This window comes from Pristis pectinata, chromosome 24 (assembly GCF_009764475.1).
Source record: "Pristis pectinata isolate sPriPec2 chromosome 24, sPriPec2.1.pri, whole genome shotgun sequence".
Taxonomy (NCBI): Eukaryota; Metazoa; Chordata; class Chondrichthyes; order Rhinopristiformes; family Pristidae; genus Pristis; species Pristis pectinata.
The window spans coordinates 31,886,494-31,909,623 of NC_067428.1; the positions used below are offsets into that span (position 1 = coordinate 31,886,494).

Below are 23,130 nucleotides of genomic sequence, written 5' to 3' on the forward strand. Positions count from 1 at the left end.
GCCCAAAATTGCTCACAATATTCCAAATGCGGACTGACCAACACCTTCTAAAGCCTCGGCAGTACTTCTTTGCTTTTGCCTTCTAGTCCCCTCGAAATGAATGTTGACATTGCATTTGCCTTCCTTACTACTGGCTCAACCTGCAAGTTAACCTTTAGGGAATCCTGAACTCGGACTTCCAGGTCCTTTTGCACCTCTGATTTTTGAATTCTCTCACATTTAGAAAACAGTCTACACCTTTATCAGTGCTGTTGCACACACAGCTCCAGCGGCCTGGGTTGTACCTAGGCTTCAGGTTCAGTTAGTGTGGTGTTTGCATGATCTTCCTGTGACCACACAGGTTTTCTCCAGGTATGCAGGCTGGGCATTTAGTTGGCAACTGGAATTACCCTGGCGACATCCATCATTGGGGACCCCCACCATCTGGGCCGTGCCCTCTTCTCGATGCTGCCATCAGGCAGGAGGTACAGGAGCCTGAAGACCCGCACCTCACGGTTCAACAACAGCTTCTTCCCCACTGCCGTCAGGTTCTTGAGCTGAGCTGAAAAACCCTCGGTCTATATTTCTTTTCCTCCCTCTCAACTTGGACTAGTGCCGTTATGTTTATTTTGTTGTGTAAGTTTTATATAATTTATGTTAAGTTTATGTTAACTTATGTTTGTCATGTTTGTAATGTCCCATGCTGCTGTTGCAAAAAGCATTTATACTCTGGGTATGTACACCCATGACAATAAACTTGGAGGGCTTGATGCACAGATGGGAGAGAATTGTTACTGGGACTGATAGGAATGCTCTGAGAATCAACAAGGCTTCGTTTTATAATGTCAGAAGCATATAAAAATAAAATAAATAAATGAATGAAATCCTTGTATCGTATTCTACTCTTCCCCAAGATGGAAACCAAGAAACCTTTTAGCTCTTTTGTTGAATAATCCTGTATTTAAACTCCTTCCGTGGTGCACATGATACGATGCTGCCCATTTGAAAGTCTTCACCTTCTTGTCACTTTTTAACCTGAACAGCGACCACCGAAGGTTCTCGGAGACATTTTGAATAGAGCCTGTGAACTGAGTTTCCCCGCGCTGGCCGCTCTTTAGAGTAAAATTGCTGTAAAACATCTTTAGATTTATTGAGTGGTTATGTCATTATATTTCTGGAAGAAAACAATACTGAAATCTGAATGGAGACGACGGAGTCAGATCTATAGCATAGCTTGTTTATTTTTTTTTAACTTTTTTTTGCATAGGGAAACATATTCACTTCCAGTAACTGTATGTAGTATGAGCAGCTGCGAACAGTAATGGCAGAATACGATGGTTATAATCAAATGTCAAGCTGAGTTCACACCAGTTTAAAACGAGTGGTGATTTAGTTACATACGTATATTCTGTACATCTGTGCACAAGAGCAGCAGCACAAGGGCTGCTTTTTCTATTTGTCCCTTTACATACTTAGCTAAGGATTAAAAAACAAGTACAATCAAAATAAAGGATTTTCTGTTTGTTGCTGGAGTAGATGTACTGTGGTCAAGAAGGTTTGCTTTGTCAGAAATTTGCATCTAGCAACTAAAGAGCCACAAGTTTGATCTGGTGTGTAGTGTGTGTATGTCTGTGCAGCAAGCAAGCGGTTACTGATTAACTACTGTAGTAACTACTGTAATATTCTAAAATATAATGAAAAACCCTCAGAAATAACACGGTCTCAACATGTTCTCAGAGAAATGATCTCTTCCCAGAAAATATGTGATGTAATACATATGGAATTACAACAGTGATGTTCAAAGGACATTTGCAATAGAGACTGTGTGACAAAGACTTAATAAAAGACCGATAAACTGTTAAAACCCAGGCTTTGCAAAGCAAAATTGAATCCAGCAGTCGATTATCAGGCACTGCATTTATTAAAAATGTTTTTTGGTACTTTTTCTGCTGGCTTGTTAAAATTGTTATAAATCATTGCAGAGAATAATGCAACTGCTTAGCTGACCATTGCTCTCTATACAAGTATGTCAACATTGAAGCTCGACTTTTGTTGCTGCTGTCATGCTAATCAGCAGATCACTCCCTACAGGACCATATGCAGTAGGAAAACGTGCTGCATCGCTGGATCTTTTGCCTATTTTCCTGCTATTTCATACAGTAAAGTTCAGTGTAGTTGGAGCAAAGCACGCCAAGTATAACCTTGTTTACATGGAGCTGCTTCATTCGGGTTCTGTAGCTGGATTAAGGCTTTTAACCATGGTGTGTCCAAATAAATTTATATTGCTTCTGATTACTGGCTTTACAGTTAATAGACATTATGGAACAGGTTCATTCTGATATGACTGAATTGTCACTCTGTGTCAATAGTAAGCTTCACAGTGTTGAATAAATAACTCAGTTATTCTTAAATGTAAAACAATGATCCGAATGATGCATCTTCAACAGTCTGATTTTGGTATCAGAATAATGTGGAATATTAGAGTGCAAGCTGCAGTATTATTTCATTATTTTAGTAACCAAAATATAATCTAAAATTTGTGACTGATCTGTGGCACAAAATAAATGGATAGAGTGTTTAACCCGAAATTATTTGCAATTAGAACATACAGACAGATTTCTTGGCAAAAGCATTGTCTAAGGATAGTGTGTGAATTTACTTTGTGGAGACACAGGAGACTGCAGATGCTGGAACTCTGCAGCAACACACAAAAGGTGCTGGAGGAACTCAGCGGGTCAGGCAGTGTGTGTGAGGGAAATGGCTAGTCAATGTTTCGGGTCGAGACTTTTCATCGGGACTGGGATTACTTTGCGTTGCTAACTCCTACAAAAGGTGTTATGATTGGTCGGGAGTTCCAGTTATTGGGGTGTTGGGCAATGCCTGCACCATTTGGATACTTAACTATTGTCCTTACTGTTACTGTGACTGCCCAGCGACTGAGCTCCTTTTACTGCCTTACCCTTTAGTTTCATTACTTGGGTTCTTGCAAACAAGGCTTCCCAATTCTGAGAATTTGGAGTTTCTTATTGGGGCAACAGTGTAGGTGCTTTGCTTGTGTTTGAAAACCAGCAGGAAGTGTTTAATTGATTTTTTTGGAAGAACATTAGGGCAGGTAATGACGTGGCGGGAAACAACTAACGCGAGCTAATTTTAGGAGGAAAGTGATCCAGTCAGAGGTAATCCAAAGAGTCCAGTTAATGCTGGACCCAGTTCCAAGACAGTCTCCAACAGACAGAGCCCAATCAATGCTCACCATCCATGTAAAGAAGGTTGAGGAAGTGATTGCCTTCTAAACCTGATTGTCAAAGATGGAAAACTGAGTTTGCCAAACCAGCCTGAAAAATACTTTTACATCAGCACATTTACAAGAACCTTCACAAACTTCCTTGCAATTTAGAGTTTTTGCACAGCCTGAATAAAATGTCTATACAAGTGACAGGTGGTCAGGTGTCACTTCAACAGTCCTTGAGAACTCAGCCGTTTCCTGTCTTTCAAAGAGATTTCCAGAGACCTAGTTACAGATGCTTAGATGAGCTGTGTATGTGAAAGAACAATACCAGTATATCTACTGTCTTCTACAAAATGTAATGGCTGTTCAATGTGTGTCATTGCGCTTTGCTGCAAAGGAGCTGCACAACAAATAATAGAGATGGAAACTGTGATGGAATTTGCATATTCCCTTCAGGCTAACTGAAGCAACTGGCACATTTTGCAGGGGGTTAGATAAAACCTTAGAAAAAATATATCTGTGGTGTAGGCCTAAGAATGGTGTTGATTTCACTAATGCTGTGGCTACTGGCAATGTCAATGGCAGCTTGTTCCGTTTCAGTTCCTGTCTTGAGTTATTGCAGAAACGGGAAGGGTGAAAGACATGGAACAGTGCAAATTTATCCAGGGTTCGAGGAGGGAAATGAATTTTGTTGGTTTCTGGATGGCTGCCTCGGCATAAAGCATGTGCCTTCTTTGCAGCTCAGGTCTTTACTGTGCAGACTGAGAGGTGAGTTGAGCAGTAATGGTGAGGACAGCCAGCCACTTCATCCCTGAGAGCCTTGCATGGGAAAGAATTAAACTAATAGTGGTTAGAACCAACTAAAACTAATATTATAGCAATGCTCTTTGTTTAAACAGGTTTAACAGCCAGTGCTCTCCAAAGTCATTGATAGCTTCCAGATTTCTGAGACAACTTTCTGGAATCAGGAATTCCCTACACGTGATGATTCATTGTTTTATTAAATTTGTTGAAAGTGAAGAATATATTTTGGATTGTAATTGTACATTACCACTGGTACTATGGAGACACAAGAGACTGCGGATGCTGGAATCTAGAGCAACAAGCAACATGTTGGAGGAACTCAGCGGGTCAGGCAGCATCTGTGGAAAGAAGTGGACAGTTGACATTTTGGGTTGAGATTCTCCTTCTGAAGTTCATCCAGATGAAGGGTCTCGACCCAAAACGTCGACTGTCCATTTCCTGCCACAGATGCTGGCTGACCCGCTGAGTCCCCCCAGCAATTTTGTTTGTTGCTATTGTACCATCTACCTGAGGTTACCAAGACACCCAGATTCATTGCAGAAGAACAAGGACTGTCTACCGAAATGATTGGAAAGGTAAGAATAAAGGGGATACGTCTCATTGAAATTAAGAATAATTTTTGATCGCACATCTCATTTTGATTTAAAAAATACTTTTCTAGCATAGAAGTAGAGAAAGTGACAGGGCTGAGATATATTCTATCATAACCCTAAAGTGTGTGACTCGGAGATTGGAAGTATCAGAAGATATTTTTTGTTAGGGAAATGTGGAGGGCAGACTTGTACTCGGGGAGGTAAGCAAGCTCTCAATCAATTGGAAAACTGACCGGAATGTCGGAGGAAGAACAAACACCAATATGGTGGCAATAAAAATCTGGAAGGAATTATTAAGCAAAGAAGGGTGGAAATTGATTACAAAGGGACCAAATCAGAGGAGTAAAGGTCATCGTTAATCTGCACCACACAGACCTGAGCCTCCAGAACCTTCACAAATGACAGGGTTCACCTTACAGACTCCAACAGAAGTCATCAGCCAACTCAGAACCCCTTTAGGAATAATAAAAAGTCACATGTTTGATTGTGGCAGCATTCTATCCTGCTTGAAGCTGATGGATGGAGGAGAATTCTCTCGTACAAGGATTCCACGGAGCATGCGGTCAGCCATTGCCAAAGGTTTAAATACACGTAAACATGTTTCTGTCCTGCCCTTAAAAATTAAACTAGCTACCAGCATTGCATCGTCCTTTGCACAAACAATACTGTACATTGCATACAACAATTTGTTGGGCTCCCTAGCCCTACAAAGAGTATACATAATCTGTTCTACTCCCACCAGTTTAGCACTTGAAAGTCTACAGACTTTTTTTTCTTTTAAACAGTCAAAAAGACTACAATGACAACACTCCTTCTCAAATTCCAAGTGTTTCTTACAAGTTTGACATAATTACTCTTCATAAAATAAAGCATTTTTTTTCCATTTACAATGGCTCTTTTACACCAGAAGCCTATACTTTTAAAGTATAGGAATATGCAAAACCATAAAATGAGGACAATTACTGTATTTAAATACAATAAAGGCAACAGGAGAGTTTAACTCAAATCCAGTTCCCACGGAGGAAGAATACTCTACAAATGGTATATAATGCTGAACATTCTTAATAAGCCAGTGTAATGAAACATTTTTTGTACTTTTCTCATTACAAAGTCTTTGCCTTATAAAATAGGGTAGATTAAGTAAAACATACTTAATAAAACTATACAGCTTACAAATACACAGTCTGCAAGGAAGGCAGCTAATGTCCAAGACAAAGATGCAACAAGGATCAAACTTACTGGCATTGCCCTAATTCTTGTCCTCCTTGCTCAGCATCCCAGCTAGCATACCAAGTGTCAATCAAATTCCAATTATGAAAGCTCAGAGACATTAGTAGGATCTTAAAGCAGAGCTATATGTGACTTGGTTATCACTTATCATTCCACCTCGTGTAGATGGCTTTTGTATTGAACACTACTATATCAAATTGACACCCCACAACTATTGCTTTATGTTTTGATTTTGAGCTTTTATGTACAACCTTAATTCATGGTTTTCAGATTCTGATGTGAAGCTTTTCCTTAAAAGTTCAGGATAGTTGACAGTTGAAGCTGTGAAGCACTTAGGTCTGGTGGAATAGTATCTATGGAATATTTCCTGCTCAAACCAGATTCAGGTACAAACAGACAACAGCAGCTCTGCTACCAAGTAAACGTAGGTCAACAATTTTTCAAAGAAGTTGCACTGAGGAATCTTTTCCTCAGTGAAAAATGAGGATTGATGCACTGTTGATATCTGATCTGCCCAAAGCAACACAAATGATTGTAAGTTGTTATCAATCAAATAAAGAAAAGGGTTGACCCACACTTGGCCGAAATGTTGGGCCTGATAAATTTACTACGGCAATTGTCTGATCAAGTTGACTGAAACATGGCCTGCCCAATTGACTCTAATTAAGGTAATTATTTTTTTTCTGAGTTCAACATTTGAACCACCAGGGCACACAGCGAACAAGAAAATATTTTTCCTTTAATTTGCTGCCAACATGGTGCTTCACAGCCTTACTGTAAATATACATTTTTCCCTCTCATGTTCACCTTTCTTAATCATGGATCAAGCATTACTCATTACAGGAGAAGGACCTATCTTTCTTTCTGTATAGAGAGCAGCACCAACTTTGGTCAATTAAAACAAAATTAATATTAAAAAACTAGAAAAGTATGACGTTGTAGTTATCATGAGTGCTAACTCAAAGTGATTAAAACAAGCTACATGCTCTACGTCTACGACAAGACTGGTATTGCATATTTTCCAAAGATTCAAAATAATAGGAGCTGGAAGACACAAATAGGGAGAAACAAAAGTGAAACACTTTTCATTAAAATATTAGTGACAAATAACGTCCAAAAGCAATGTTCCTACATGACTGCAAGATGAATATATTCTATATGAAAATCCACAGAATCACTGGAATACTGATAATTAGTGCTGTTACAATGTCCTATGAAGCAAAAATCATAAACCCTTACAATTTTACCAATGGTATTTTCTTAATGACAAGCAAACACACATGCAGCCAAAAATTTGTGCAGTGATACCAAGGATTTTTTTTTGTTTTTTTTCAAACATTTTTTCTCAAAGGCAAGGCACATAATGTGGTATAAAATTCCGTGCAAATTAGGAAAGGATTTTGTTGGGAAAATAGTGAAGCCAGCACATAGTTGCCATGCACATCAGAATTCAGCGTAGAGCTGATTGATTTTTGTTTTGCTGGATCACAAAGTTTACTATCAAAGCACCATGCATCACTCAGCACCTTTGATGAAAAAAAAATGTTAATATAAATACATCTATAGAGTTTGCCTCACCGTTTCTGCTTACACTTGTGAGGTTTTGGATGCCAGCATTTTAGCTTAGGCAAGGCTGTACCTAAGCTGGTAAAATAAGCATACATGGATAGAAATTTGTTCAGGTGCAGGCTACTTTTGTCAAAAGCTTTCACTGTGAACAAAAACTGAAAATTATGCCAAATATTGCTTTTGATATGTGTCAGTTTAATGAATGATATTGTGTGCACAAGTGCTGTCTTTTCTTTTTAATGAGGGTAGCTGGTTACCCTCTGCTTAAAAAAATAAAATAACAAGTAACATACTAAGGCATTTGTGTTCACCTGTGAAGGGTGGTGGGGGGTGGGGGGTGGTGTTTGGGTGGGGGTTGGGAAATGGGGTTTAGGGGTGGGATTTGGGTGTGGGGGGAGGGGAATGGTGTTTCGGCGCACTTTTGTGCCACAGTCGCCTGGCGACAACAATTTGCCCCGTTTTACAGTCCTGGGGTACAAGGACAAGTTAAAAAGAATTGCTAAATTAGAAATTTGTTTCCTTTCAATTGCACTTGCCTCTTAAATCTTTACAAAAGATTATTCTTTCTCTGTTTAAACAGGTAATTAACCTGTTCTTTAAAATGCAGCAACCCCCCCAATTTAAAGTTGATCACTGATCGAATGCTACAATCCAAAAGCATGATTTTGAAACTATCTTAGACATTGTTGAAATCTGGTCCTGTTCTCCTGTGTAATAGCTGAAAGGTGTGAATATTGAAGAATAAACACACGGTGTTTAACTTTAGAATTAAAACAAAAAAAAATCCCCAAAAATATCAATTCTCAAAACAATTTTCTACCCTGTTCCCAAAAGATAACCCACTAACGATATTCTTGAGCTTGCAGCCATTGTACGTTTAAAATAACCAAACCCTGGGACTAGGAAGGAAAGGTAAAGTAATCTATGTGTGGTAGTGTGAGACCTTGTACTGACACTGCTTATGAAGAATTCCCCCACACCCTATATGCAGCCACCAATGTCTCCCAAAACTATCACCAAAACCTAGGTATGTACCTAATGGACTATGTCATGCACTAGTGAAAAGCGATAATAACTAAAACCAGTAAATCTACTGCTCTGGTAGATGAACATCTATATCTGTACTATTAGCTGCATGCAAAAAAGTAAATGATGCTTAGGGTGGGAAAATTGGAATCGAAAACTGTAAGCATTTATCTGACTGATTCGTGTTGTGGTTTATTAGTAATAATCGTAAAAATGTGTTTAAAGTTTCAGGTGAGTTCAATCATTCACTACAGTGCAAGATGTTTTTAACACTGCATGTATTTAATTTCTTCCTTAGCTTATAAACTGCAGAGGAAGAGAAATTGCTCCGTGACCTTCCTATTTGATAGACCGAGACTAGGCAACCAGATCCCTGGTTAATCTGACCTGCAATCTGGGATTCTTTAGGAATTCTGAAGGAATTCTTTAAAGAAATTTTAACTGTGTCGGCTTGAACAATTTAATGGAATGATTTTCCACCAAAGTATTAAACACATTTGCTTGTGTACTAGAAAAATAATTCTCATGTTTAGTTTGGCCAGGAGCACAGAACGTAACTTGATGTTGAGCTAATGAATTAGCCAGACTGAAGTGATGGCCTCCAATGTGTAGGCTTCATTAGTGCACATCTTCGTGATGATTAAAACTTTACAGTAAAGTTAGTTTAAAAACAAAAATTCACAACAATTATAATCAAGATTGTTTTTTAAAAAAGTGGAAGAATTGTCCTTAAACTGTGATCATTTTTAGTCGATCTGTCCTCAGGTACTCCAATGCACAGGTACACTTCACTGTGCATTTCAGCACCTGAAGTCTAGTTCAGGTGGCTTTTAAATGCTCATGCACATTGCTGTACATCAATCCTGTACATGAATCTACCCTTGTTCTTTAAAAAGGCAAAATCAAAAGATAACCATAATGCAATTCTGAATTATGTTTAGCTGATGAAGATTAATTTTCCCACCCTGTCAAAAGCAGATTTAGTAAACTTTGTTCTGTAATTATTTTTAAGAAATATAAAGGCTTATTTGCATAAAACAGATGGGGAAACCTCAGGCTAAGCTTCAGCCAATGGAGAAGTGAATTGCACCCATCTTCGGAACATGTTGGTAGGATGATAGTGTTTCTGACTTTACATTTTCTTTTAAAGGCGAGTCGATAAATAGCCTTCTCCCTTGTTTCTCTCTGTTTTAAACTTGAAACCAAAGTCGACGCTCGACCATGTTTCTTGAAACATGATTACACAGCTTCTGTAATACTTGAAAGGGAACTTCAACTATCCCAGATACCAGGACTGTGGAAACAAAGAAAATACAAACTTTAGCAACATCAACAACAAAATATTGCAGTAGAATAAATCAAAATGCACGCACCAACTACCAGCAAGGAGAACCGTTCCAAATGTCACTTCAACAGTAAATGATTAGCCTGCAGATTATTCTTCTCTTCACTGTCTTGTATAATTTATGTGTGTTGTCTGAACCTCTATGCCTGTGATGCTGCTGCAAGCAAATCTTCATTGTACCTGTACCTCACCGTACTTGTGCACATGACAATAAACTCGACTTGATCTGAGCACTGTGTGGGCTGCCCGACAATGTTAACCCTTCCCAATTACAGGGTATTACTGGCAGGTTTTAGCTTCAAATTATTCAAAACTTGGCCCTGGTCTTAGCCTAAAAGTTGCAGCAAGCCGTCACATTTGCAGTTCATGAGACTGTGGATCAGATTTCTGAGCAGTGATGGCCTTCTGTTTATGGGCGGGGATTGAGGAGGAAGCTGACAGCATCGGGTACACTGGGTGTGTTGGGGACGGCTCAGCCACAACCCCCATCTCCATTGGCCCCACGTGAAGGTTAGACTTAAAAACAACTCACCTTTTTGATGGTAGTCTGAATGATCCGTATGAGGACCTTTCAAGGAGGCAGCTGAAAGGAGAGAGCCTGCCACAGTGAGTGGTGCCAATCCAGAATGGGAAATGATAACAGAGTCAGGCTGTTCAGGACAGTTGAATAAAAAGAAAATGGTGCAGCAAAGCCAGAAGCGTCAGATGGGAAGTATTGGAATGAATGGTCGGTCCTTATTTGTGAAATTTGTAATCTACCGAAGTATTGTCTCCTGGATTATCAACTGAGTGGCTCAGTGGATCCCACAGGGTGTCTTCGGTAGGTGCTCGTTATCCTAATCAGTTAAAGGTTACAGAGGCAGAGCAGGTGGGAACAGAGGGGAGATGAAGCCTCTTGTCCATCTACGCCCTCGCTGGAAACAAGTGCCACGGGTCACAGATCTGCCCTGTTGCCCTGAGAAGAACCTAGAGTGCAGCTGGTGGAGCCGCTGCCTCACATCGCCAGAGACCTGAGTTCAATCCTGACCTCTGGCCCTGCCTGTGTGGAGTTTGCACATTCTCCCTGTGACTGCGTGGGTTCCCTCCCAGATCCCAAAGATGTGCTAGTTGGTAGGGTTAATTGGACACTGTAAATTGCCCCTTGTGTGTTGGTGAGGGGTAGAATCTGGGGGGGAGTTGATGGGAATGTGGAGAGAATAAAAATGGGATCAATGTCGGATTAGTGTAAATGGGGTGGTTAATGGTCACCACAGACTTGATGGGCCGAAGGGCCTGTTTCTGAGCTGTAACACACTATGACTCCATAGCTTTTGCTGGTTTCAGGGGTAAGAGCATAATCTGAAACAAGATTACCTGCAGATTACCTGTTGAACTGACCCTCTATCTTGTTGAGGCCAAGGCGCCAGCTCTCAGTCAGTCAATGAAAATCAAAAAGTTACAGATGCTGAAATCTGAAATAAAAACAGGAAATGCTGGAAATACTCAGTAGGTCAAGCAGCATCTGTGGAGAGAGAGACAGGGCCAATGTTTCAGGTTGGAAATGTTTCATTGCAGTCAAAGGGTTTGGGACCTGAAATGTTAACTCTGTTTCTCTTTCCACAAATGCTTCCTGACCTGCTAAGTGTTTCCAGCAGTTTCTGTTTTTATTTCAGCACTTAGTCACATCCCCACACCTCCCTCTGGACTATGACCTCACCATGGAAGATCAGGCCATTGCCTTCCAGACAGTCACTGACCTCATTTCCTCAGGAGACCTTCCCTGTGCAACCTCCCAAACACATACAATCCACCTCCACTTACTCCCCAAGATGGACAAGCAAGACTGTCTGGGCAGAACCATTGTTCCAGCCTGTTCGTGTCCTCCCAACACCTGGAACACCTCCATTGTTCGCAGTTCTGGTCGCTGCATTACAGGAAGGATGTGGAGACTTCGGAGAGGGTGCAGAAGAGGTTCAATAGCATGTTGCTCGGATTGAAGTGTATCAGCTATAAGGAGAGGTTGGGCAAACTTGGATTGTTAGAGGTTGAGGGGCATCAGAGGTTGCAGGTTGGCACTGGAGCATTAGAGGTTGAGGGGCAATCTGATGGAAGTATATAAAATTATGAGTGGCATAGATAGAGTAGAAAGGGTCTTTTTCTCAGGGTAGAAATATCAAATACTAGGGGGCATAGCTTCAAGGTGAGAGGGGGAAAGTTGAAAGGAGGTTTGTGAGGCAAGTTTTTATTACAGAGAGCGGTGGGTGCCTGGAACATGTTGCCAGGGGAGATGGTAGAAGCAGATATGACAGCAATGTTTATGAGGCAGATGGACAGGCAGGGAATGGAGGGATATGAAATCATATGCAGGCAGATGGGATTAGTTTAAATTAGCATCATGGTCGGCACGGATATGGTGGGCTGAAGGGCTTTGTTCCTATGCCGTGCTGTTCAATGTTTATATTGCTTGCACTGGTGCAACAGTTGCTCCATGTTAACAAACTTGTGTACTAATGTTTGGAACCAGCAGGAACCATAAGGCAAGGAACTGTTGACGTTCTGGGTTGAAACCCTGAGAGTGGAGAGGGGAGGTGGCCAGTATAAAGAGTATTCATCTTTATACCAGCCACCTCCCCTCTCCACTCTCAGTCCTGATGCAGGGTTTTGACCTGAAACCTCGACGATTCCTTCCCTCCACACACATGCTGCTCGACCCGTTGAGTTCCTCCAGCAGGTTTATTTGTTGCTCCAGATTCCGGCATCTGCAGTCTCGTGTGTCACCAAAAGCCAAGGGTTTCTGTCCAGGTCAGTTGGGAGACCACCTTCTTTGTATAGGAAGTAATGAGTTCAAGTCTCATGTTAAGAACAAGACTCTAGGCTGACAACCAATTAGTACAGAGGGATCTCTACACTGTGAGAGACGTAATCCTTGGAATGAAGCATTTACCAAGGCGCTGACTGCTTAAAGGAATGTAAAAATCCCCAGTCTCTATTTGAGGAGATGTGTGATCACCATTGTCCAGGTATATGCTGATTTCTCGTCCAGAGCTGCCAAAGCAGATTATAAATCCATCAGCAGATCTGTGGGAGCTTGCTGTGCATACACTGTCCGCCGCATTACCTACACAACAACAGTGACTTAACATCAGAAGTACTTCATTGGTTGTAAAGCACTGGGGTATTTGAAAGAGGTGTGAAAGGTGCTATTTAAATGCAAGTCTATCTTTTTTGGTTACTGGGCACATGGTAACTGCGCAAGTATTTTGTTGTACAAAAGCAGCTGTGCTTCATAGTGTCAGTCACAGGAGGAGTCATGGCACAAGGAAAATGTAGGGTGAACACCTGAAAATAGAACAAGGGTTGCATGGGGTGGGGAGGGGTGCAGAACTGGTTACCAAATCCACCTGATCACTCTCCTTGGGACAGACAGACGCATCCTGAGCTCCCAGTACTTCAACTGGAACGCTGGTTCCCATTCTCAATAACCACAATATCTGGTTACAAACTCAGGACATGCAACAATGAAGAACCTGGGAGAAGTAGGTCTCCTTCACTGCCACTCTCATTTTAATTTAACTACAGAAATAACTCATTGAGTATAATCCTGGGAATTATTTCAGTGATATTACTGTAAATGCCTTAAAGTAAAAAGAAATAACTTGCTTTAACTTTTTGTATTAAATTCTATTTTCTCATTTTAATGGATGGACGTTAAGGTCAATGCTGTTTAAATAGTGGAATGGAATTTGGGTATAAGCACATTGCACAGTGAAATTATTAACAATAATCTGTGATCTCCAGTTCTGCAGATTTTTTCTTATGATATGAAGGAGGCCATTCAGCCCACTGAGTCCATTCTGGCTTTCAGAGGCATTCCCAGCTGTCCTATTCCCCCATTTATTTCTCTGTAACCTGTTGTCTCTCACATTCCTACCAACACCTTCGATTCTCCTGCATCACGGCTTGGGACGGCAACCACTCTGCCTGGGATCGCAAGAAATGGCAGATAGTTGTGGACACAGCTCAGCACATCACGGAAACCAGCCTCCCCTCCATGGGCTCTGTCTACACTTCTCGCTGCTTTGGTAAAACAGCCAACATAATCAAAGACCCACCCACCCTGGACATTCTCTCTTCTACCCCCTCCCATCGGGCAGAAGATACAAAAGAATCGGGCAGAAGATGCGCGTACCACCAGGCTCAAGGACAGCTTCTATCCCACTGTTAGACAATTGGACCGTTCCCTAGTATGATAATATGGACTCTTGACTTCACAATCTACCTCATCGTGACCTTGCACCTTATTATCTTCCTATACTGCACTTTCTCTCCAGCTGTTACACTTTATTCTGTATTGATTTCCCTTGTACTACCTCAATGCGCTGTATAATGAATTGATCTGTATGAACGGTATGCAAGACAAGTTTTTCACTGGACCTTGGTACATGTGACAATAATAAACCAATTCCAATTCCTATCACTCTCCTACACTTGAAATGATGTACAGCAGCTGATTAACCTACCAATTTGCACATCATGGAGATGTGTGAGGAAGCTGGGAACCCAGACGGTCACGGGGGAGAACGTGCAAACTCCACACAGACAGCACCCGAGTCAGGACTGAACCCAGGTCTTTGAAGCTGTGAGGCAGCGGCACTACCTGCTGCAACCGTGGTCTGTCTCAGTGAAGTTTACTGTAAAGTGCCAGGATCACAATTGAGGTTCCTTGGTCTAATATGTCTTTTGCATTATATTTCCACAACAAAACACCGTAAGAAAACTTTACCCAATTAATTTTAAATGACTAAACGTTATTAAGGACCCTCACCATCCAGGACATGCCCTCTTCTCGTTACTACCATCGGGGAGGAGGTACAGAGCCTGAAGACCCACACTCAGTGATTCAGGAACAGCTTCTTCCCTCCGCCATCAGATTTTCTGAACGGTTCATGAACCCATGAACACGACCTCGTTATTTCTTTTGCACTATTTATTTATTTTGTAATTTATAGTCATTTTATGTCTTTGCACTGTACTGCTGCCGCAAAACAACACATTTCACGCATTAAGTCAGTGATAATAAACCTGATTCTGATACAACAAGAATTAAAAATAATGCGAATGCTTAATGGCAGGAGCTGATTATTCCATGAAGGAAACATTGTGAATATCGAGTTGTGTTTCTCAGCCGTTAGTCTTTCAATAGCTGTATTTGATTATCCATTTTTTTTAATGCTAATGATGGTATGGAACTACTAATTCAAGCTTTGCACAGCTCTCTGCATCACTATTTATCTGCTCTTCACAGTAAACCCAACACATTTTTTATTGCACTTGACAGATGGCACTGCCATCTGTTTGCCAATTGAGCAGCTCTGTTGCACTTCTGGAAGCAAGCAGCTGCACTGAAAGTAGTGCCGATTCCTGGATGTCTACCGTAGTGCACCTAAACTCAGCACCACCAGAGTGGACACCATTAGCAGAACACTGTCATTCTGCACATGCCTGTAAACAGCCAATTAGCACAGGCAAATCTTGAGAACAGTTAGCAAGGGTATAATAATCTGATGAAGAGTCTTCGATGTGAAACATTCACTCTGTTTCTCTTTCTTCAGATGCTGCCTGATCTGCTGAGTGTTTCCAGCAGGTTCTGTTTTGTTTCAGATTTCCAGCATCTGCAGCTTTTTATTCAGTTAATAACCTGTGATCTCTAAATGACTCCTCCAGATATGAGAAGCCAAAACAAAAAGTTAACAGCACAAAGCTCTCCATCTCAACGTACAATTGTTTTCACTTTATCCACATACATCCCTGACTACTGACTTGCCCAGACTTCATTGGTTGTATCATACTTTGTGTTTCCAACACAGAAGGAGTTGGACAACTGAAAGTATTTGAGTGCTATTTCAAACACAGTTGTGACCCCTTAAATTTTAACCACAGAGTCTAAAGGTGAGGTACAGTGGGAAATCGGCTTGTGGAGTGGACCTTACTTGAGAGAATTATATTTATATTGATTGAAGTAGCACATAATTCCAAGTTACAGTCTTGGAGAAGTCCTGTTAATCTTGGGCCACCTTGTTAATCTGGGGAGGTAGAAGCTTCTCTTCTAATACTAGTGGCATTTAAAAGCCTCTTAGTTAGGCACATGGAAGTAAGAAAAATGGAGGGTTATGGGCTGTACAGGAGGGAAGGGTTAGATCGATCCAGGAGTGGGTGTTATATGGGTCGGCACAACATCGTGGGCTGAAGGGGCCGTTCTGTGCTGTACTGTTCTATGTTCCTGCTTTCATTGGAGCTAAGGAGAAATTCCACATTCAGATTAACAATAACACTGAATCAGTGAACTGATAGTCCCCTCCTGGGCTGAAACATTCAATGGATGGGTTTTAAATACTCTTGTAAGCATTTTTATTCAATGCAAAATGGTTGCCCATGGATTCAGACAACTGTCAGATGCACAAAACCCATGAGGAATACCAACTCTGTAATCTACCTCCAGTTCAGTAAAAGCAAGAATATTACCTTATTCTTAGACTGACTTGCAGCACTGTCTAAGCATAAGAACATCAGAAAATAGGAGCAGAGTAGGCCACTCGGCCCCTCAAGCCTTTCCTATGATCATGGCTCATCTTCCCCAGGCCTCATCTCTTCTGTTCCACTTCCCCACAGTTCTCAATCTCACATTTCATAAATTTACCTACCTCCTCTTTAAATCCCTCCAATGCTCGAGCCTCCTGATCCCTCTGCAGTAGAGAATTCCAGAGATTCACCCTCCCTCTCTGAGAAGTTCCTAAGCACCCTTTTCTTGTAATTATGTTCCCTTGTTCAAGATTCTCCAACAGGTGGAAACATTTCGACATTTGGACACCTACCCAGTCTTTCATTTGTAGGAACTTATATGTTTCAATAAGATTATCCCACATTCTTCTAAACGCCGAAGAATATAGATCTAACTTCTTTTGTCACTAGTCACAGAGCAACTCTCTCATCCCACACATTAGCTCAGTGGATGTCTTGGATTGCAAGGCAATTCAGAGCAAAAGTAGCAATTTCAGATGATTTCCACTTGCATTTAACTGTAGAATTTCTCTCTGAGCAAGTTGAGTGACCAAATTAATTTCTTTTGGATTAGCAAACTTAATTTAATCAGCAAAATTACCTGTAGAATGCAAATCACAAGAACACACTTTAATCAGAATGTTGTAATCATCCTCATTTGTAGCACTGGCAGCCTATTTCTTGAACATTTTTCAAGGGTTTTTCTCAGACTGTGCTGTAGAAATGGAGTTAGTTTGGTGCATTGAACATTATAGTTTATTCAGAACAACCTGCACAAAGAATTTGGTTGCTAGAAACTTAAAGCATCTCCTCTGCAGGAACCTTATAATGTTGGATTTGCCAAGCTCCCTCAAACAATTCACAACAAGCTGCTAAAGAAAAATACGAGATCAGAATGGAAAAGTTCAGCCTGCTAACCTCATTCTCCCCACTCTTTAGAAACCAGTCAAACCCATAATCTCTGAGCACAAAGCAGCAAGTGAACATCTATGGCAAAACAAGTTCCCACAAAGATCCTGTTTGCTTTTTCACAAGTATAAGCCCCAACTTGTCCTGTCACTTTCAAAGGTCAGCGTACATATATTTCTAAGTATTTCTTGCAGCTGTTTACATAATGATTTCATGATCTCCCAATCAACCTTGTTTTTAATATCCCAACCTACCTTGCCATGGCCCTTGTATTTTATTGTCCACCTGCACTTTCTCTGTAGCTGCACCACTGTATTCTGCATTCTGTTTTCTTTTATTATCTCGATGTACTTATGTATGGAATGATCTGTCCGGGTGGAATGCAAAGAAAAGCTTTTCACTGTGTCCCGGTACACGTGACAATAATAAACCAATAAACATATGTATCTCTTAGCTCCTATTGCATCCCTTTGTGCTTTATACCAAAATACATGCCTGGTCCTTATGGAAAACATCAGGACCCAACTGCAATTTCAACTGGAGGTCTGGGAGGGGAACCAGTCAGATGAAGTTGTCCTAGCTAAATAGCTTATGTTACAGTGTTCCTCAGAGCTTGTACATCTCTCTCTTCCTTTACCCCACCCTCTTCTCACACAACCAATATTTGTTACCGGGGTCTTCAATAACTAAAAAGATAAACTAAGATCTAGAACATCGACGTGCAGTAATGGGATGAAGAGTTGTAAAAAAAAATCATCCATGGATGCAATGTCACCTGACAAAGCTCAAAGTGTTCCTCAACTGAAGACCACTCTAGTCAACTGTGTTCTTGGATCTGGAGTCACAAGTTGGCCAGAGTGGGTTAGGGGCGATAGATTTCATGCCCAGAGGAGAGTAGTGAATCAAACATGTTTTTAACAATGGTTCCATGGTTGTTATTACTGAAGCTGGCTCTCTTTGAATCCAGATTTATTTATTTACTTGAATATACATTCCCCAGCGGCCACAGTGGGATCTAAATTCAACTCTATGGATCAACAGTGCAGAATTCTGACTGCTAGTCCAGTAACGTAACCACAATGCCACTCTCCCCTTTGCACTGTAGCTCCACACAGAGCAGTTGCAGCTCAGAACTTGTCCTTATCCAGAAGACTTTTCTCTTAGGCATGTTCCTCCCACTCAAAATTTAACTTAAGCTAGATCTATCGTGAATCTTAATGGGTCAATTATGGTTCGCCCGCAAGCTTTCTCTCTTTTGCTTTTAATTTGGAGTTTTCATTACATTTGCTCTCCTCCCGAGGAGGACAAACATATCTCAAGGCTCTTGTGAAATAAACTTCTTCCTACTCAGGAAAATTGGACCATGTTTTCACACACTGCTCTTTTGCCCAAGTTGTTGGACGTTATATTGGAAAGAACATTTAAATTTACTTAAAATTAGTGTGTAATTTGATCGTTAGAAGGTCTTGCTAGCTGTCAATTAAAACACTTCATTACAAAGGATATGGAATACATGGAATGGAATGGTAGATTATGGTGGACAGATGTGGAAACATGGTTCTTGGCTCAAGTTAAGTAATAATCTCTACTCCCATCCCACTGATGGAGGAACACTGTTCGGTCTGGACTGCCAACTCAAATTATACAGCCTGAAATATCACTTGATGCTGAAAGGAAACTGTAAATGCTAACAAGCGTTCTGGAGAAGAACATCTGAAGGATCCGTCTCAAAGTTATCACCAGCAAAATGTCATGAAGCCTGTGGATGATATATAAAGGATAGAAACAAAGGAGAAAAAAAGAAAATAAAATGTGGTCTTTTGATGATGACGTGCCTGAAAGATTTAAGTTTGTTGAATAAAAATTGCCTTTCATATGTCACTCCAGTTCCAATGGCACCAACGGCAACCTCCCATCTTCAGACCGTATTAATCACATGTAGTTAACTAACAAACAAGGAGATCAATGCTTCAGTTAACTGTGTTCTGCAGAGAATAAGTAAATTCAGCATCATGCATTCATCTTACCGCAACAATCCACTACTAGTCAATTTTAAAAGTCAGTGTTTCCTAAATGAAACCATAACCATTAACGTTTAATAGCAAATACTGTCGTGAATGTAAATACACAGGGAACAGTAGCAGCAAGAGGCATCCTCTCAAAACTATGGCTCTACAATAGTATCATTTAAGAAGCACTCGGATATGTATGTGGAGTGGAGGGCTTGGTCTGAAACACAGAAATTGGGACTAGCTGGGTGGGCACCGTGGTCGGCATGGACTGGTTGGGCCGAAGGGCCTGTATCCGTGCTGTGTTGTTCTATGACCGCATTGGAGGTGAAAAATAGTCTAACTGTTGAACCATAATGCACTTCTATGAAAGTTATACGAAGCCGCTGAGATTTATGTTATTTAAAAATCTGAATAGCCTACTTACAAATATATTGGTGTGCTTTAATTTTCATTGTAGTACGCTTCAAGAATACACAGAAATTCAACTGTCATGTGCGTGGGTGAAGATAGTGGAAGGAGGCTGTCACAGGATATGCTAAAGAAGGCAGCCTTTAATCATAAAGAGTCCAACTAAGTCATCATTCAATACCCAGTGATATAAGCATGCATCAAAGTGTGAGATATCCTCACAGGTGACAGCAACTATCTCTTGGCACCTGAGTAACCAAACCCCCAAGAAAAAGTGAACTCGCCCGAATTGATACGCACTTTCTAAAATACTTTGCAATCCCTATGAAATACACAAAGTGGCAGTGTTTTACATCAGGAAAATAACAAGTATCCATAAACACAGCTAAAGAGTGTTAATGTAATACATTAAACTGACATTTCAAACACTGGACCAATGAGAGCAATTTGGCAAGTTAGCACTTTCTTCTAATGGAGTGTGCTGTCTAAATGACATTATATTTTATAGAAGAATAAAACTGGCTGTCTACATTATTGCTTAAGAAGCTCTTTTACAATTAAACTCCAGTAAACCAGACTACTCTGATTGGGTAATATTCACCTTTGATGAGAGGACCTTACTGAAAAATGCTGAGCATACAAAAATGGACCGTTATTCTTGAACTGACAGTGTTCATAATCTCAGCTGCAGAAATTCACCGCACTAGGTTCAAGGTTCTTTGAACTAATTAGTGATTAGCAGGAACGTCCTTGGCAGTCATCTCAGCAGGGAGTCGTGTAAAGACTGGACACTCCTCTTCGACAGCACCTCAAGTATACAGTACCCCTTCAGGAAGATAGGGTTAACACTGAGAGCAGTTGTTTATCAGGTTTCATACTTTAAATGCACATTAGTAAGCAACAGTGCATTCAGAGGGTCGAATCTGTCGGAATGTCTAGGACACTGCGTGCAAGGAATTCTGAGTTATATTCCAGTTTTAAAGGTGGAATGCTGGCAGTTCCTGTCGATCGCATGTATGGAACAGCCCACTATGTATGGCATTTCTCCATTGTACATTTCTAATGATGTCACGATACACTTCAGGTAATATTACACATAACTGTGTTGAAGCAATTCCAGAACATACCAGAAACCTGACAACTACACCAAAGTCAAATAACCTGATTAAATTCTTCTCATAAATACAGATAAGAGAGATCTTTAAAAAACAAATAAGATTGGATCGAAGCTGAGAATGTGGACCACCTACAAGGTTGAATGGAATGAGTCAGATGATAATGAATACATTTGGAATGAAACCTTCTCTCAGATTCAAGTGACTTGATATCAACTGTGTGTATTGACTTTAACTGAACGTCTTAACCAGGTGATAGCTTCATAACTCAACCACATGCCCATTCTATACAGCCGTTTAGAAATATTCAAGGGGTTGGCAGGAACGCAGAGCTGAGGTTACAATAGAGATCAGCCAGGATTTTAATGACCAGCTTGAGGGGCTTACTCCTGTGTCCGATTTGTTTGCTTTTGTATTTGTCATAGAGTCATACAGCGTAGAAACACCAAGTCCGTGCTGATCTTCATCCACCCGTGCACACCAATCCGACATTAATCCCATTTTTTAATCCTCCCCACATTCTCATCAAACTCCTCACCTCCTGGATTTTACCACTCACCTATACTCCTGGGACAAATCACGGTGGCCGATTAATCTACCAACTCTCACGTCCTTGGAATGTGGCAGGAAACCAGAGCACCAAGAGGAAACCTTCAGTCACAGGGAGAACGTGCAAACTCCACACAGACAGCACCGGAGGTTGGGATTGAACCTGGGTTCCTGGGGCTGTGAGGTAGCAGCTCTACCAGCTGTGCCACTGTGCCGTATGTAAGCATTTCCTGTTGTGGGAATTTCTTAGATCACCTTCTGAATCTTTTATTTGACCTTCCCCGGTGATCTCAATATGGTGGTCCCAAAATATCAGAAAGAAATAACATATTCTAAGAGGTGATGTTGTTTTATCTGGTCCCAGGGGTTACAAAGGGATATTACCTTCAGTCAAGATCAGGCACTTTGCTGTATTTCCAGATGGATAGATAGATAGATAGAAAGACAGACAGACAGGCAGAAAGATAGATAGATAGAACGAATAGTACAGTGCAGGAACAGGCCCTTCGGCCCACAGTGTCTGCGCCCAACACGATGCTGAATTAAACTAAATCTCTTCTGCCTGTACATGAACCACGTCCCTCCATTCCTTGCATATTCTGAATCTGAATGTGTCTACCTAACAGCCTCTTAAATGCCTCTATCGTATCTGCTTCCACCACCACCCCGACAGCCTGTTCCAGGCACCCACCACTCTCTGCATAAAAAACTTGCCCCAACATCTCCTTTAAACTTTCCCCCCCTCACTTTAAGTGCATCTCATCAGTCAGGACATTGAGTATAGGAGTTGGGATATTATGTTGCAGTTGTATAAGTCGTTGGTGAGGCTACACTTGGAGCACTGTGTACAGTTTGGATCACCCTGTTATAGGAAAGATGTGGTTAAACTGGAAAGAGTGCAGAGAAGATTTACGAGGATGTTGCCAGGACTTGAGGGCCTGAGTTATTGGGAGAGGTTGGCCAGGCTAGGACTTTATTCCTTGGAATGAAGGAGAAAGGGGGGTGACCTTAAATAAATGTTTAAAATTATGAGAGGCATAGACAAGGTGAACGGTAACAGTCTTTTCCCCAGGGTAGAGGAGTCCAAAACTAGGGGGCATAGGTTTAGGGTGAGAGGGGAAAGATTTAAAAGGGACATGAGGGGCAACTCTTTCACCCAGAGGGTGGTGAGTATATGGAACAAGCTGCCAGAGGAAGTGGTTGAGGCAGGTACAATGGTATAATTTAAGAAGCACTTAGATAGGTACATGGGGTACATGGAGGGGCGGGGCTTGGAGGGATATGGGTTGAATGAAGGAAATTAGGACTAGCTGGCTGGGCACCGTGGCTGGCATGGACTGGTTGGACTGAAGGGCCTGTATCCATGTTGTATTGCTCTACGATTCTATGTCCTCTAGTAATTGATATTTCTGCCCTTGGAGGAAGATTCTGACTGTCTACCCTACCTATGCCTCTCATAATCTTATAAACTTCGATCAGGTCTCCACTCAGCCTCCGACACTCCAGAGAAAACAACCCAAGTTTGTCCAACCTCTCCTCGTAGCTCATGCCCTCTAATCCAGGCAGCGTCCTGGCAAACCTTTTCTGTACTCTTTTCGAAGCCTCCACACCCTTCCTGTAGTGGGGCGACCAGAATTGCACACAATATTCCTTTCTTCTGAAAGACAAATGAAATGACCCTGTCGAGGCCTGAGGGGCATGGAGGGGGTGAATGCACACTGTCTTTTTCCCAGGGAAAGGGAAACAATCCAAAGAGTTGAGTTCAAATCCCACTATGGTAGCTGGGGCATTTAAATTCAAATTAATAACCAAGAAATTAAAACGA

General features: G+C 41.2%; 1 protein-coding gene across 4 annotated transcripts in view; it reads right to left on the minus strand.

The window, feature by feature from the left end:
• Positions 1-1,202: 1,202 nt before the first annotated feature.
• nfic (nuclear factor I/C) overlaps positions 1,203-23,130 on the minus strand; it is a 409,937-nt gene continuing 388,009 nt past the window's right edge. For all 4 annotated transcript variants that reach the window (XM_052038202.1, XM_052038205.1, XM_052038201.1 and 1 more), the window contains one exon: positions 1,203-9,724. In XM_052038202.1, coding sequence (XP_051894162.1) covers positions 9,707-9,724 — 18 coding nt within the window. In that variant the 3' untranslated portion in view covers positions 1,203-9,706. The remainder of the gene's footprint in view (positions 9,725-23,130) is intronic.